This window comes from Plectropomus leopardus, chromosome 7 (assembly GCF_026936395.1).
Source record: "Plectropomus leopardus strain MGB_pleo_1.0 chromosome 7, ASM2693639v1, whole genome shotgun sequence".
NCBI lineage: Eukaryota > Metazoa > Chordata > Actinopteri > Perciformes > Serranidae > Plectropomus > Plectropomus leopardus.
The window spans coordinates 31,212,661-31,230,344 of record NC_142182.1 but is presented as its reverse complement, the minus strand read 5'-3'; the positions used below and the strand labels follow the sequence as shown (position 1 = coordinate 31,230,344).

The window sequence follows — 17,684 nt, the reverse complement described above, 5'->3', positions numbered from 1 at the left end:
TTGTAGACATACAACAAGTAGAAACTACGCACGAGGAACTAGTGAGTTCTCATAAACAGACAATAAACAAGCGAATAGTCACCAAACAGCAGACATTTCCAGCTACAGGCAGCAGACAAGGCCACAGCAACGAAAAGGCAAGTTGAAAACGACAGCCACCCATTAAAGGGGCAGTGCAAAGTTGAATACTTTTTCACGGAAAGATGAAACAGTTGTGTTTGTCTCATTTGATGATCTAATCTGGGCCCCGTTTATAAAAGTCTGAACACCCCTCCATTGGTACGTGATGTTTTAGTTACAGCAGCATTGGAGTTGTATATTTAAGCACAAGAACCAGATGCACTGTGTGTAGTGCCTCTAGGGAAACCTGTCTCCTGTCTACAGGAGGTCTTTTAATGGTCAAAATAGTAAAAAGAAAAGAAAATATATCCACAAGTGCATACACAAGAATACATATACAAATACATAATAAATGCCACACATACATCAGCAAGCACACATCCACAAATACACACACAAAACACAAAATACAGGTGTGTCTATCGTGGTATTAAGTATTTGAACAATGTTGTTTCTCTTCTCTCTTTTAGCTAATATCTATATTAAACTCCTCTGCGTGTCTGCTTCAAAGCGCACTTTCATGATGAGAGTTATAACCTGCAAAACAACCCACATGTATACATTTAAAGCCTGCATTACAGCCTGAGAAGCATGCGGCTGCAGAAGTGTATGTAAGAAGTGAATTGCACTGTGTTAGAGGGTCTGTCTGCTGTGCCTAGTTGTTAATCCAGTCTTGGCTTTTCTGCAGGTGGAGGCTCTTTTATAAACAGGCATGCTGCTTTTTTTGCTGTGTGTTCACAAGTGTTACTGTGAGGCTTTATAGCTCCTCTGAGCTGCATAGCAGTGACTGTTTGTCTGCTCTGTGCTCAAACAGCAGAAACTCATCAGCTCCTGATGCCTTCGGGCCCGTTCTTTTGATGCATTTCCTAACATCATCTACCTGCAGTTTACCTGTACATGAAACATCTGGAATTGTATAATTGTAGGATAAACATTTAAAAAAATCAATTTGAAGATTGAATATTGTGACAAAGTTTGTGACATAACTCCAATATGAATGGACCATTCATGAAAGCAGACTGTTGCACCTCTGTGACTCGCAACAAAAGTAAAAATGTACAAAATCTCCCTCACCATTCACCATGTTGTGCTGCATAAGTCCAGCACTGTGGTCTCTTGGAAACAACAAATGTGTAAAACAAGAAAGGGTGGTTCAAATTTAAGGAGAAATTTTCATTTCAAAACATATAATGTTCGTACCACCAGGAAAAGTTTTTGTTTAAATTGTGGAGCTGGAACAGTTTTAATGTGGAGCTATTTCAATATCCGAACATAAACCAGATTAAAATCATGTATAAAAATATGATTTTCACAAGGTACAGGGATGAGGAGGGGGTTTGACAATCAACAGGTGTTTACAGGGGTTATTGTTTATTTATTTGGTTATTTTATATTTATGTTCTCCTAGTTTGTCTTCCTCTTTTTTGTTGTAAATAATAATGAAAAATTGTAGATATTTGAATTGGGGTATGTGGGTGTTTGCATATATGCTTAATTAATTAGAGTATAGGCTTAATGAAGAAGCTGGTTAATTCAAATCCAATGATTTATGGAAAAGGGGTGAGATTAAATAAATGTGACCTTTTTTTAAAACAAAAATTCATTGTCTGTAAATATTACGATTTTTTCTGCCTGCTTTTGTATAATAATGTCTCTGTTTCATTTTTTACATGTTTAAAATAAATCAAATCAAATAAAAAAGCCATGACATCCAGCGTGAGTTATTTAACATTACCAGCACCTTTGCCCCGTGCCAAAATCAGGCTAGTGTTGCAAAAAATTGACATAAACCATTTAAGATTCTTAAAAGATTTTATTAATAATAATTTTATTGCTCTTTTTACAAGGTTTGTGGTTATTTTTGTTTAAGCCAGTTTGAGTTTAACTTTGCAGATTTTCACACGGCTGTTGTCCCACATATACAGAAGCCTTTTGTTGGGATAATATGACAGCATAGCCAGGGTGCCGTTAGCTGGCCTCAAATCAAAACTTGCATTCAGGAGAGTCTCTTTCTTTAAATCAAAGGCGTATGTAACTCGCCTGTCTTTGTTGTCTGTAAAATACACCACCCCGCACACAATGAAAGCATTTCCTGCTTTAGTTGTGGGGTAATGAGTGTTAATAACTGACTCCACAAAGAATGCGTCAGGGTTAATCTTCGCAACCATTGTATCATCATCTGTATCGGATGCAAAAATGACCCACAGGCCGTTTTCATCCGCAGAAAACTTGAAATACGTCTTTGAGTTGCGGAAGAGATAATTCAGACTGTTATACCTGCTGTTTGCCATGATCAGAGTGTTTTTCCTCCCCGTGTTCAGGTCAAATCTGGAAAATATTAATCAAATTAAGAAGCTGAGTGTACAGGAAAATATATCAGTGAGTGAATAAGGCAGTGACAACATTTAACCCACAAAAAAAACTCACTTTATGAGCCTGTTTGTTCCTGCGTGGTGAAAGTAAAGCGACTGCTTGTAAACAACATGACCGCAGCCCTGGTAGAACCTGCTGATGTCGAGAATTTTGAAGTGTTTTGAAGCTTGTATAAATTCAGATAAGTTCCTGTACTCCACCAAAAGTCGACCTGAGGAAGAAATGTGTCCGTGTTTAAATAAACCCACAACAACTCACAAATCTTTGTGATGAACAACTTGTGGTTGATATTATAGAAAAAAATCACCTGAAAAATGATCAGCCAACCAGTATCGGCCGTCATCCAGCCGAAATGCATCGGACATCAAGGCGCCAAAAGTGCTCTCAGTATTGTTGTTTTTCACCGAACATTTAATAGTTTTAATGTTGCACTCTAAATGAAAGAAAATATGTGCTTCAACATTTGAATAAGTTATCCAGCAGCCCAGTCCCTTAAACGTTGGCATTGTACATTACTGCAAACCACAGATACGTTACATGTGTACAAAGTAAAACTACATGTATATCAGATGAGTTTCTGTAAGGAGGAGAGGTTAGTAAATTGAAATGTGAGTCTAACATGAAGGACGTAAAGTTTTACTGAATAAATTTAAATACGCTCTGCCTTTATTTTACAATGTAGAAATTACAGATAAACAAACAGTTAATTAAATATACTTTAGAATACCAAGTATTTCTATAAGTGGAGGATGTTTTGGTTTGTTTAAAAAAAAAAAAAAACACAGTTTTTTTAAAGCCTAACCTAGGTTTTTGTGCCTAAACCTCACCACAACTTAAACATAGCATTTTCATAACATGAAATTCAAAACCTTAAGTTTCAAGAAACCCAGCATACATTTGTAAAATATCAATGGTTTGCTGAAACGAACAAAGCCAACATTTATTTATTCTGACCACTGGGTTGTATTTAATAGACAGATAGAGATGGATAAAACGTGCCTAATTTGAAGTGTGATTTTACAAAATGTTCTGACCAGTTTTTGTCCTTCTCTCATTAGTTGTCGCGTTGATCTTGTTGTTGATCTGGAGTTGATATGAAGAGTCTAAACAAAACGCAAGAAGAGAAGAATCATTCATATCACACATATCACAAATATAAAACTACGGTGGATTTTTTAAATCTATTTTTAGTCAATAAAAGTGGTGATCTGTGGTGATTTTGAATTCTGCCACCGGTAATGTGTATCATTATGCCTTGGAATAAAATAATCTTACATATAACATTTTAAAGATAAAAGATGGGATCTGAGAGAAAGGAGAAATATAAACAACAAAATATGAATGTGAATGTGAGTCAATACTTAAACCTAAAAGGGTACACAAAACACCTCTTAAGGAATCTCTGTGTGTGTGAGAATGTGTTTGTTCTCCACATGTCTCAAGATCCATTCATCTAAATTAATGAATAAATAAATATAAACATATTAAGAGGAAATAAAGAAATATGGCAAGTGTGGTAATAGACAACAACAGAAAATAACAGTAGAAATATCTAAATATAATAAAATACTAAATACTACAACTATGATGTATTAACACAAGAGACAATCGTAATTAAAAATCAATTAAAAATTAATAACATTTGGTTGTGTGTAATTACGCACTGTGTCCACTGGAGGGCAGTGAAGAGATGTAATTATAAATAAGTAAAATAACAGTCTAATAATTAAAATATTCAGACAAACCAACTAAAAGGCAAATTAATGAATAAAAAATACTTAGAGGAAATAAAGAATTAAGCAATGTCCCGCAAAAGACAATAAAAATGAATACAAAAAAGAAAAATACATTAAAATTATGAAAACTACTATAACATCACTACAGTTTTAATTGTCTAACATGTTAAGACAATCTTAGTTAAACATTAAATAAAAAGAGCTTTTATAATAACTGTAAACAATTATATCACACTATGACGTTTGACTATTACAACACTGTCTCTACACTGCCCTCCGATGCTCATAGTGTGTAATTACAGCTAGTTATGTGTAAGTGCGCACCTTGGCCACCGGAAGGCTGTGAAGAGACATGATTATTAAAAAAAAAAAGATAATGAATGAATGATTGTAAAAATATTAAGAGGAAAAAAATTAGGGAAAGTATGGCAAACGATAACAGAAATGCAGTATAAAAAAATACAATAAAATTCTTTACAAATGTATATACTTTGAAAAAATACAACCACAATGTACTAACACATTTAAAAAATCTAATTAAAACTTTATTTAAAAGGGTCTTAGCAATAACATACTATGTTATGCCTTTTGAATATTACAACATCTCTGCACTGCCCTCCGGTGGTCACAGTATGTAACTACATTTTGTTTTATGTAATTACGCAATGAGATCACCAGAGGGCAGCCAGCAAAGACACGATTATAAATAAATAATTTTTAAGAAATCAAATAAATCAATAAGCGAAATAAACAAATAAATTAACAGATCAATAAATATTGAGAGAAAATAAAAATCAATGGAAAGTACTGGAAAAGGCAATAAAATGAATGTAGAATAGAAAAAAATACAATAAAATGATGAAAAATGTATTATAAAAATACTACAATTACAATCTTCTGACACTTTAAGATAATCTTAATCAAACATTAAATAAGAGGGTTTTTTAGACTTACATTATCGGCTAATCAGTTATTATTATTATCAGTTATTACAATATTATGGCATATGTATATTACAAGTCTCTCTACACTGCCCTCCGGTGGGCACAGCGTGTAACTATATTTGGTTCTTTGTAATTACACCATATCACCACCAGGGGGCAGTAAAGAAACATGATCAATAAACAAGTGGAATGATTTGACCCGGCACTGCACTAGTTAAATAAAACTTTGTAACTTTGTAACATGTAATGTTTAAAGTTAGGGTGACTGACTTTACTGACAATTTAAAACATGGCCTTTCTTACCTGTTGATGCTTTTATTAGTGCCTCTGAAGCATTTTTGCTTTTGGTATCTTTCAAGGTGTCTTGGTTGTCATCTTGATGTAATGACACTGACTCTAGAAAATTATGAAAGTATTGGGTTGAACTTTTTTCTATTTTTTTCTCCATATATTCAGTTTTAGGTGTGCCTTTTTTTAGAGTCTACCTGCTGCTCAAAACAGTTGTTTACCTGCTTCCATGTTTGTGTCTGGGTGTTTGTCAGAATCAGTGACGTCTCTGTTGTTGTCGTCAGCTGGATGTTTAGTTGTTGATTCTGCAGAAAGAAAAATGAGGTTAAACCAAAAGAGAACAGATTTTAAATATCCCTCTTTTGGGAGAAAATATATTGTCACTACATATGTGATAAATGCAGATACCAAATAGGGAAACCAAAAGTTTCTTACCACTTTTCATAGGTTTATTAATGATGGTTCCACTGTTATTGCGGGAGTCACTGGTTTGATCTGCAGAAAGCAGAGCTGTTGAATGAAATTAAATTAAATATAGTGTATTAAAGTTTCAGTCACTCGCTTTACTCATAATTCAAAGCAGAGTGTTTCTGACCTGTTAATAATGTTCTTGGTGCCTCTGTAGCATTTTCTCTCTCGGTATAGGTCGAGGTGCCATGGCTGTCATCTCGATGAAATGATACTGACTCTAAAAAAAAAGTATTGGCTTTACTCAAATTTAGGTTTTTATAGTCTCCCTGCTGTTTAAAATGTTTGTTTTTTTACCAGCTTCCACGTTAGTTTTCTCAGAGTCAGTGACGTCCCTGTTGTTAGTTGGATGAGGAGTCGGTGAATCTGTGGAAAGAAATGTGAGATTCAGCTGAAGGAGAACAGATATTAAATTCTCGCTTTTGTTGAGGGAGGATGAAAAAGTACTGACAGTAAATGTGTGAATTGATCAACACAAGATATCAATCAGTGAAACCAATAGAACGTGGGTGCCAAACATACGGTCTGAGGGTCCACTGAAGGGTCCAATAATACTCACTGGATGTCTACTGATGCACTTGTGAAGGCTAAGAGCCGTGGTGGGTTTAACACATTACAAAAGTAACAAAAGTAATGCATTACAGTATTATATTCATTTTTTGGCAGTAACTAGGTAATATAATGCATTAACAACAGGGTTTTGGTAATATTATTATATTTACATTGTCATGTGATGCCTTACCAACCGAAATAAACGATTTTCATTTGTCATTCATTCACATAGCATCACTTCTGCCATCAGAAAAAAAAATCCCCAAGCTTTTTGTGTCTTGCTCTACACAGACAGTGATGTTATCAAGTTTTCCCAGTCAAATGAAGGTAACTAGTAATATGTAATGTATTACATTTTGAAAGTAACATGCTAGGACGTGCCAGTGAGTAGCCTACTTCATGTGAAATACTGCTTGAGAGGCTTTTCCACCATGACCCAAATACAATTATCAAAACAACAAAAACAGCAAATATCTGTGTTGGAACACTATTGTTAAGGCCCCGTTCAGAGCTTCACTCAGGTGTGGTGAATCCAGCATCACAGAGGGAAAAACATGAAAAAAATGCACATCAGATGACAGTGAGCAGCAGACTGAACGTTGAAAAACTTAGACATATTGTTGAAAATGAACTTATTTTTCTTAAGACATCTCTAGTTGTTCATCAACTGTTTAGTAAATTGATGAACATTTTCAGAATGAACCTCTTTGCATTCAAAGAATTCAAAGAGATGCTATATATATGTGATTTTTCAATGGTTTTACTGGTTTCTTACCACTTTTCATGGATGTATCAATAAGCGTTGCTTGTTTACTGAAGGAGTCACTGTTTTGGTCCTCAGACAGTACAGCTGCTAGATGACATAAAACATTAAATATAATGTTTCAAAGTTATGTTCACTTGCTTTACTTACAATCTAAAAATGGTGTTTCCTACCTGTTAGTAATTGTATTAGTGCCTCTGTACCATTTTCTCCTTTGGTATCGTTTAAGGCGTCGCGTCTGTTGTCTTGATGAAATGATACTGACTCTAAAACAGATAAAAGTAAAGGGCGTGTTTTTTCATACAGTTAAAGTATGTTTTCATCGTCCCTCTGCTGCTCAGGACAGTTGTTTACCAGCTTCCATGTTTGTGTCTAGTTTCTCAGAGTCAGTGACGTCTCTTTTATTGTCAGTTGAGCCCGGAGTTGGTGATTCTGCAGAAAGATAAGATCCAACTAAAAGAGATGGCACAAATGTTTATTAAATAAATGATTAAATATTTAAAAAAGTCATTACTCTCATATAATTTATTGCTGTATATTCCTGTGATTTGGAGCTCATAGATTACTCACCAGTTTCTGTCTGTCTCTCGTTGCTCGACAAATTTGGCTTGTTGTTCTGGGGTGAATATGAAGAGTCTAAAGAAATAAAAATAAACAAAGTCACATTTTCTCATTCATTAAAAATCCACAGTTTTAGTAGATATATTTTGAGTGTTCAACAACTATTAAAAAAACCTTCAATATTCACTTAAACTGTACTGAACTGTGATTGTGGTCTAATTTTGCTTTACAACGAGAAGAGACCTCAACTCACCTGAAGAAAAACATCTTTAATGTGGATTTGCTGTGCAGCAAAGTCTTCTTTTCTTTTTTCTTTTTTTTTAAATAAATGACGTTTTCTATCACGGTTGCTTACCGGAGTCTGTACTCTTGTCCTGAGGTTTTCTAGAACCGGTAACAGTCAGTATGTAGCTGCTCTCATCGGCCGGATGTGTTGTTGGTGATTCTGTGGATAGAAAGTCATCATATATTATCAGTCATATATCATATAACATAAAAGAGGAACAAGAAGCCTGAGGTCTCACAAACAGACTGAAATCTAAATCATGAATGTGTAACTTCTGAATTGTAGATGAAATTATTTCTCTGCATAAAAATCTTGGGCTCCAACTTGTCCTTTGACCCGTATTTGGAAGTATTTTACCTTTGCATTGTCTGACAAATAATAAAGGGTCATGCCAAGGCAATTTGATATCATACTTTGTCACTGGATGATAATAATTATGACAAAAAACAAACAAATTATCTATCATGTAACTATCCACTTCATGCAATATGAATAAGAGGAAATAAATTGTTCGGGGTTTTTAAAACCACTTTGCTTTGATTTTCTTTTGATGGCACATTTCCAACTCACATTATTAGGACTAAATTGAGTAAATATTGACAACATATTATTTGAATTGAATTCAATAAAATCATTACAGCATTATTTTTTCTTAACCTTAAAAGTTGCAATACCAAAAATGTACTGTTGCAAATTGTTATTTTTAGGTTCATGCATGGATAAACAAAGCCAGGGAGCCTTTAAGTGAAGTTGTGGGATTTTTTTCTTGGTTTCTCCAGAACTTTTCATAGTTAAGGCAAACAAAACACACTACTTCAACATAAAACAACACATGAGACACAGGATGTTTGCCCACATGATAGAGCCGGTCTGTACGGTTCCACTAATGATTAGAAATCATTTTGATCAAGTTAAAATTTATGTCTTTTGCCTTTGCACAGCAGAATATAACGAAGCCAGCGCATGAATGCTGTTGGCTGTTTATTCTTTTTGTGGTCAACACAGATACCAAATAGTGAAACTAAAAGACAGTTTCTTACCACTTTTTATGGATGTATCAGTGATGGTGTCACCGTTATTTAAGGAGTCACTGTTTTGATCTGCAGAAAGCAGAGCTGTTGAATGAAATTAAATATTTAATATAGTGTATTAAAGTTTCAGTCGCTCGCTTTACTCATAATTCAAGCAGAGTGTTTCTGACCTGTTAATAATGTTATTGGTGCCTCTGTAGCATTTTCTCTCTCGGTATAGGTCGAGGTGCCATGGCTGTCATCTCCATGAAATGATATTGACTCTAGAAACGACAGAAGTATTGAGTTTACTCAAATTTAGGTTTGTACAGTCTCCCTGCTGTTTAAAATGTTTTGTTTTTCTTCATTTACCAGCTTCCACGTTAGTTTTCCCAGAGTCAGTGACGTCCCTGTTGTTAGTTGGATGAGGAGTCGGTGAATCTGTGGAAAGAAATGTGCGATTCAGCTGGAAGAGAACAAATATTAAATTCCCCCTTTTTTAAAGGGAGGAGGCAAAACTACTGACAGTAAATGTGTGAATTGATCAATAAAAATACCAAATATGGGGTGCCAAACACACGAGGCCCTGCCAAGGGTCCAGTAACACTCATTTAATCCCTATAGATGCACTTGTGAAGGCTAAGAGCCATGTTGGGGTTAACAAGTTACAAAAGTAAGAAAGGTAATGCATAACAGTATTATATTCATTTTTAGCAGTAACTAAGTAATATAATGCATTACAAGCAGGATTTTGGTAATATTGTTACATTTACATTGTCACGTGATGCACCACCCAAAATAAACTGTTTATTACTTTCATTTGTTATTCATTCACGCAGTGCCACTTAAATATAATGTACTGAAGTTACAGTCACTCATTTTATTTATAATATAAAACACATTATTTCCTACCTGTCACTTTAACTGGTTCATCTGTAACATCCTCTGTGTTGGAGTCAGGGAGGGTGTTGTTGCTGTAGTCTATACGCGATGATACAGACTCTAGAGGTAAAGAGTATTACATTTAGCATCACAGTCACCAGCAGCACTTCTCTGAAGATACCTCATACTTTATATAACTTTTCTGATAACTTAGGTTTTTGTATAGTTGCATTCTTTCATTTTTTTAAGTGAAAGATTTTAATATTTACACAAACGTCCCGAATAAACGTGAGTTGATTTCCTTACAACATACTGTAAATGCATTTTTTAAAAATCAGTTGTCATTTGTGAGGAATGGATCATGATGCAAGAAAGCTGTGGTTTGTGTGATGACAAGTTTTGTTTTTTTTAGATATGAAGATATATTTTTCTGATATTAAGAAAGACATTGGGATTATTAAAATGATGCTACAATTTCTATTAAGTAAAAAAACAATTCAAAACAATAAAATCAATAAAGAGGTCTGTCAATAAAGTCTTTGAGCCGCTCAAATGGTTTCTTACCAGATGCTTTATCTGCGTCTCGAAGTTTCTCAGAGTCGGTGACAGTAAAACCATCTCTGGATTCGTGTGTTGGATGTGATGCTGGTAATACTATGTAGAAGATTTAATGAGATAATTACAGTACGAAGTTAAGATCGCATCTTCAGGACAAAAAAATTTTATTAATAGGTCCCAGTATCTCCTACCTGAGAATAGGTCTATTAACGTCTTTGCAATATTCTCGGCAGTTTCAATCCACGTGTCTGGATGAGGTGATACCACCTCTGTTGTAAATAAAACAGAATGTGGATCACAATACAACTTTAAACTGAACCACGCAGAGTGTGGTCATGTAGTACAGTCTTATTCGGTATTAAACAATGTAAGCTTGTCCCAAAACAACAGTAGAATGAATAAAAATCTGTCTGTGAAGTATTCCTGTGACACTGAACTAAACATGCATGTGAATTGGTCAATACTGATATCAAATACTGTATATAGCCTAGTGGTTTTACTGTGAATTAGAGTAATTTCGGTCAGAATTGCCCATTGCCATCACAGAAATGCTGATAAAAAAAGATAAATACAGAATAAAAAGTGCATGTAAAAAAAAATCGGTGCATTTAATTTTAAAAGTTATTTACACCAGTGCATGTACACATGCAGGTATTTTGATTCCTCACAGTATCTTACCATTTTTCAAGGGTGTATCATTAGTGCTTCCGCTGCCGTTGAAGGCCTCACTGTTTTGACTCAGGTCAGGAGGAAGTAAAGCTGTAGAAAGAAAACAGAACAGTGTTAGAGGGCAGCACCTTAAATTAGACTGTTACTTATAATACAAAACATAGTGAATACCTGTTAATAATCTAATTGGCCCCTCTGTGACATTATCTCTATTGGTATCATTCAAGATGTCATAGCTACCTCCTGGATGAACCGATACTAAACCTAGAAAAAAAATGAAAAAGTTAAACATGTTATAGGTCTGACAGCAAAGTTTTTCTATCACAGTTGCTTACCAGAGTCCGTACTCTTGCCTTGAGGTTTTCTAGAAGCGGTAACATTCAGCATGTCAGCATGTCTTTCATCGGGTGGATGTGCCGTTGGTGATTCTGTGGAAAGAAAGACATCACATATTATCAGCCCTATTTATTAAAGAGGAATAAGAAACCCTAAATCTCACAACCAGACTATAATCTAAATCATAATGTAACTTCTGAATTTCTTCCTACCGGTCTTATTAATTGTAGAGCTGCGGTTTTCTGTGTCGGTGTCATTGAGGGTCGCCCCAGTCAGAGAAAGAGATGAATCTAAATGTGCAGAATAAGAGTAGAGATGAAACTTTTGAAAATGTCTCTAAAAAATAATCAGTTTAACAGCCAAAACCTTATGACCAAAGATTACCTCTTGTAGACTTGAGAAACTGTGTCAGTACTGTGTGTTTTTTCCTTCATGGTGTACTACATCTGATCAGAGCTATAGCTACTACTGAGGACACTGAGGTCATGTTTACCTTTACCTAATCGACATGTGACTTAGACTCAATATTTTTAAATGAGACATTTAGGCCAATAAACAAACAAACAAATAATTATCATAAACTAACCAGAATTACATTCTTAATAGTGCTTAGATGTTTAGATTTTTTTCTGATTTAGACTTTCATGTTGGGGAATAAAATGTATAGACAATAGAATTAAAAAGTAAATTGAATTAAAAAAATAAATAAATAAATAAACCTCCAAATAATACAAATAAATATATATTTATATTTATTGTGTTGGTCATAATTTAGGTGAACTTGGATTGATTATCTCTGAAGTCCCAGTACAATCATGTGGTCAGATGTATTTGGTTACAGTGGATTTTACTAGCTTATTAGAATTGTGTTTCACCATATTTTGGCTCTGCACTTGTTACTCCACTGACCAAAGTGTGGTTAGAGAAGTTTCTGTGGATGTTTGATACGCCGCCTTAAAAACTGGCTCACTATTACAGTGACAGACATGAATTTAAGGTGACCACAGACATTATCCTGCATGATGGACCCACAACTTTAACTTATCAAATAACAAGTTCAAAGAGTTGATTTTTCAGGTATCACTCAAAATATATGTATTTTTCAATCAGGTCTTGGTGTAATTTCTGTTAAGAGCATTTTGGTTGTGAAAATCAATCATGCTGGTTTGTTGTGTAATCAGTGGAGATGTTCTCACCCGTCAACAGGTTGGTTTTTTGGTTGTGTTCTCTGATGAACTCATTTCTCACTTTATTACAATACCAAGCAGGACAGGCTGGTCCAGGTGGGCCTGCTGGACCTGGTGGACCCCTCGGACCAGGAGGACCTTGAATTAAAGTACAGAAAATGCAAGTGAGACATGTAAAACTGACCTGATAAACAATACTGCTGGTCAACAACAATAAATAAAAACAGTAAAGCTCTAAAAGGAAACTTAAAAATAGAATTTCTGACCTCCTCTCTGTTAATCACATTACTCAGATCAGGTTCAAATGTGCCGTGCACGTGTATCTCTCACCCTCAATGAGAATGTCGTTGTAGGTCTCGCCTTTCAGTCGTAGAGGCCCAGGATCTCCTTTAAGTCCTGGTTCTCCTTTTTCACCAGGGGGTCCTAGTCATTGACAGGTCATTAGTTTAAACCACTGAGTTGAAAATACAAAATAGAAACAGGATGATCGTGTGTTCATCGTGCACCTACCAACAGATAATCTTCGATTACTTTTAACGTAATATTTTTGTCTGTGATGCCATCAGGAGTCTGAAACCAGCATGATTCAGATGTAATCTGTCCATGTGGCAGCTTTCCAAAGTCACTCGTGGACAGTGAGTGGGATTCATACGTTATGCAATCATGGCTGAACAAATGGGAGATTGTCTGAAACTTTTGACTGACTGTCTGAGTTTGTCTGTTCCGGTGCACGCCTCATAATGGGGTAATATTATTGGATTTGTTTGATATGACTGATTTCTCACCTTTTCTTCCTCGTTTCCCCTGCGGTCCGGGCACACCCTGTGGTCCTGGTGAACCAGCTCTACCAGGCAAACCTAACGGGCAAAGAAATTGCAACTGTATTTCAGCTTAATTTAAAGGGATAGTTTACCATCAATTTTTTTTTTTAAAAAAAGCATTTTTTCTACTTTCCTGTAGTACTATTTATCAGTCTAGATTTTTTTTGGTGTGAGTTGCTGAGAGCCATCTAGTTCCATTACATTGAAGAGAAGGCAGTCATCTCTACAGCTGATACCTCTAACACTCGGCAACGCACACCAAAACAATCTGGACTGTTAAACAGCAAAACAAGCAAGAATAAAAATATGTATTTTTAATTTTGGGTGAACTCTCCATTTGAGTGAGTGATGCAAGTAATTAAAGTGCATGTTTTTACCTGGTGGTCCAGGTGGGCCTAAGGAGAACAACAAATAAATACATATTTTTACACAAATCAAATACTGTAAAAGCATTAGCAACCATAAAAACCATCAACAGAATATTTATGAAGTGCACCTGTTAGACAAACTCCTCTGGAGCTGTTGCACAGATCCATTAAGGCTTTGACCTGAAATAAAGAAAACGGAAAACAACAGTAGGTTAGTTTGATTTTGATTTTGATTTGATTTTTCATCCTGATGCTCTCTAAAAGTTAAAATGTTGTATTTGAAATCACTGTGATACAAACACTTTTGCTTGCTTTCATGTGAAACATCTTGTCAGCTGCAACTGTGTCATTTGCTCTCAGGATGTAAGAGAAGTTTACAACTCTTTTAATTTCACGTGATTTCCATTATTAGAGCTCAAAAAATTAGTTAATAATTACGTGCTGACACAATATTAACTGGCAACATTTGTGATAATCAATTAACCTTCAAAGTTTGTTTTTTTTTAAGCCAAAAATTTACTTACTACTGCTTCTTAATTTGAATATTTGCTGCTTTTCTTAGTCTTTGATTATAGTAAATTGATAATTTTCTGGGTTTTGGACAGTTGATCAAGCAAAACATTAAAAAAAAAATTAAAGACATCACCTTGAGTACTGGGAACCTGTGAGGAGCATTTTTCACTATTTTCTAACATTCCTTAATATAATCCAATGCCAATAATTATTTTAAATGAAAATAATCATTAGTTGCAGCCTTCATTATTATTGTTGATTATTAATCTAATAATGAAACTAGACTTCATTCTGGTATAATACTTGAGTATTACTGATACATGTGCTGTCATGAATACAGTAGTGCCCTCTGAAGAGATGCCAGTTCCCATCGGATATGAGTACAGTAGAGGGAGGAGGAGGGGTCACGCTCCACTGCTCAAAGTATTTATCCAGAAATCACTCAGTGGAAAACCAGATCTCTGAAACAGACTGTCGGATTCTTTGCATTACATGGACATACCTCTTATCCCAAAAGGGAAAAGAGAGGAAATGATTTTATAAAAGATGACAGCAAACAGTTGTCGATTGCTCCCCTGCTCTGTAATCTTATAAAAAGCCAACATTAAAGCATTTAGGTGTCTACTATCCTAGAAAAAACACACTAAACCTCTCTGCAAAAAAAACCAATGAATTCATTAAGTTTTTTGGAGCAAACTGACAAAATCTTTTTTTTTTTTTACTGTGTGATTATGAGTATTTTACAGTGTTGTAACATTAAATGGTACAAGTGTTTGTCCACCACTTTAAAGTCAAAACTGCTCCACCAAAGGAAAATCTGCACAGATATCACAGCTCAAATCCGTTCAAATCAATAGGTAAATCAGTTATATAGGGTTCCACAATATTAAGATTTAAAGTACTCTTTGGTGCACCACTCAACCCTATGATCACGTCTGTTGAACGGTCTTGAATATATTGCCTATATATTGTGTTATGTCATGTTAATTTTATGTTTCTTGTCATTTTTGCATTTGTTTAATGCTGCAAAAGTAGCTGCAGTGATGCAAATTCTGTCATTCTGTCAAGTGTCATTATCTTACAGGAACCATGGAGTATGTCATCAGCATCAGCATATCCTTCTCCTCTTGGCTTTGTGTTGCTTCTTCTCCCTCCAGGTCTCTCCTGCGGCGGTGGAGCATCTTCAGTTCTCCCTTATCAGCGAGGTCCACAGGTGGGGAGCCAGCATGCAACCTGCAGCTCTGTGACAGCAGCTGCATCTCGGCATCCAACCTGACCAGGTCCTCCATCAGCTCTCTCTGTCGAACCAGCAGAAACACAAATCCTGCTGAGGTCAGGAGCAACAGCACTGACATCCCCAGCAGCAGCAGGAAAACTCCACTCTTCTCCTTCATGTTTGCTTGCTGCTCCTCCTCTGCAGAGTGATCTGAGCTCTGAAATTCACAAGCACATACAGCACATTTCTGACCGCCTGCCAACAGATGAGGCGTCAGAGGGAAACTACGCTGGAGCTGTCTGAGTGAAATAAACATGTCAAGATCCGTCTGTAACTACGGGGTGAACCACATGATGCATTGCGCAACAACAAGCATCTGGGAAACAGTTAAAATCGGCAGGCCTACTTGATTTAGAAGCAGATAATGGACATATTTCAACAATAAAACACAGTGTGGTGCTTCACATCATCGTGGTGTTCTTCCTCTCAATATTGCTACCAGTCTGTCCTACACAAAATTACATGGAAGTGGAATAAATGAGTTGGGAACAAGGAGAACATTCTCTGGATTTACAAAAGAGCCTTCAGGGCACTTTCAGCAACAGACTGTGAGTGTGTGCATGCGTGTGTGTCCTGAAATCTCCTTTAATAAATGGGGTATTTCATTTATTGCATCATGCATTCCAAATATAGAATAATAGTTATATATTTTTCTCCACTTGTGTCAGAGGACAAGTAACATTAAAAGTTGCATGCATTTCCCAAAAAGTTCTAATTATCCAATTTAGTCTCTACCACAATGTGGAGAGCCCGTTTCGCAGCCAACTTGAGATAAAAGCTCCCACCCAAGCCTCTAAATCTGAGGCCAACGTCTTCATCAACAACATAGCAGCTTTTCATTTCAGCTTTTCATGTGCTGACCTTCAATGACAGCTCATCAGAGGCACACAACCTCTGCATGAACACTGTTTTCACTGTTTAATTTTGCATCCGTCCTCATTTTTGAAGTAAAGGAGCACTGACCCTGTTTCTTTCTTGAACTGCTGGGTAAATCCCTACTCCCTTTGACATGGGTCAGTCTGACCCAGCTAATTAATTTCCCCTTGAAAAGCCTCCTCGGAGAATGAATCGGACAGTGGAGTTTCTTTCATTTGAACTAAGGAAATTTTGAAGTAAATCCATCTAAAAAAAACAAAAAACGGATGCAGAGTACGACAGAAAAAAACCCTGCAGGTTTCACATTAAAAAACTTTTTTTTTTCCATTGCTCTGTGGCTTGGGTGTGCACTATTATCTGGCCTGTTCACTGTCCTGCCATTAAAAAGGTACTTGGAACCCCAAAGTGGCGGTGTTTCTAAGCAACCCGTAAAATGAGGGCTTAGCCTAGGATTTATAAACACTCCAATCACTGAGATTTATTTGGTAGGAGAATGTTGATCATCCCAAAGGACAAACTGCATCTCTTTGAACAGCACTCTAATTTGTCAGGAGTCGGAGGGAACAGGAGAGGTAAGTATTTCTCTTTGATGATTGGATGATGAAGAATTTGAAAAATATAAGTATGGGTTAACATCTTGAAAAATGTCAGAATTTTTACTCAAAGTAAAAATTGAATTATGTGGACTTTGATTCATTTATTAAGAGTGTGCAAGTTTATTCATACAGTACATTAAATGTGTATCTGCAATTTAAAAAATAGATGCAAAGAAAATAAATAAATAAATGAATGAATGAATAAATTAATAATTTTAATGAATTAAATTGACTTAGAAATTAAATAGTCTCTTTTGTGTCTCTGTTTGGCCATGTCCTGTGTCCTATGTTTTGATTGATGAAATCACAAGAAAGTTTTTGCAATCTGTCATCTTCAAACTTATAGTGGTAGTCAGTGAGGATTTCACAGAGGAGACTTCAAGCAAGAGGGGCATAAGGGTTTACCAGTATTATACTTGAATTGATAGAATCTGACTTAATTGAGACCCTGATTTCATCTGTATGATGACATTTTCTTGAGATTTTATTTATTTTTTATTT

General features: G+C 35.5%; 1 protein-coding gene across 9 annotated transcripts; it reads right to left on the bottom strand.

The window, feature by feature from the left end:
- Window positions 1-1,913: 1,913 nt before the first annotated feature.
- Window positions 1,914-15,982, bottom strand: LOC121949865 (uncharacterized). 9 transcript variants are annotated; one of them, XM_088080478.1, is made up of 30 exons: window positions 15,518-15,982; window positions 14,051-14,102; window positions 13,932-13,949; window positions 13,519-13,590; window positions 13,064-13,156; window positions 12,743-12,871; window positions 11,759-11,836; window positions 11,546-11,638; window positions 11,382-11,474; window positions 11,220-11,300; window positions 10,733-10,810; window positions 10,548-10,637; window positions 10,014-10,103; window positions 9,474-9,542; window positions 9,293-9,385; window positions 9,132-9,206; window positions 8,161-8,250; window positions 7,815-7,880; window positions 7,599-7,697; window positions 7,418-7,510; window positions 7,257-7,334; window positions 6,227-6,295; window positions 6,057-6,149; window positions 5,897-5,971; window positions 5,683-5,766; window positions 5,477-5,569; window positions 3,528-3,596; window positions 2,801-2,926; window positions 2,548-2,704; window positions 1,914-2,448 (listed from the first exon to the last, which is right to left on the bottom strand). In XM_088080478.1, the coding sequence occupies exons 1-30, from the start codon at window positions 15,965-15,967 to the stop codon at window positions 1,986-1,988; spliced, it is 3,309 nt and encodes a 1,102-aa protein (XP_087936604.1). In that variant the 5' UTR covers window positions 15,968-15,982; the 3' UTR covers window positions 1,914-1,985. The 9 variants fall into 9 exon arrangements, with proteins under 9 accessions (XP_087936604.1, XP_087936605.1, XP_042351611.2 ...); XM_088080479.1 differs by having other exon boundaries at window positions 5,897-5,956; XM_042495677.2 differs by having other exon boundaries at window positions 7,257-7,331.
- Window positions 15,983-17,684: the final 1,702 nt, after the last annotated feature.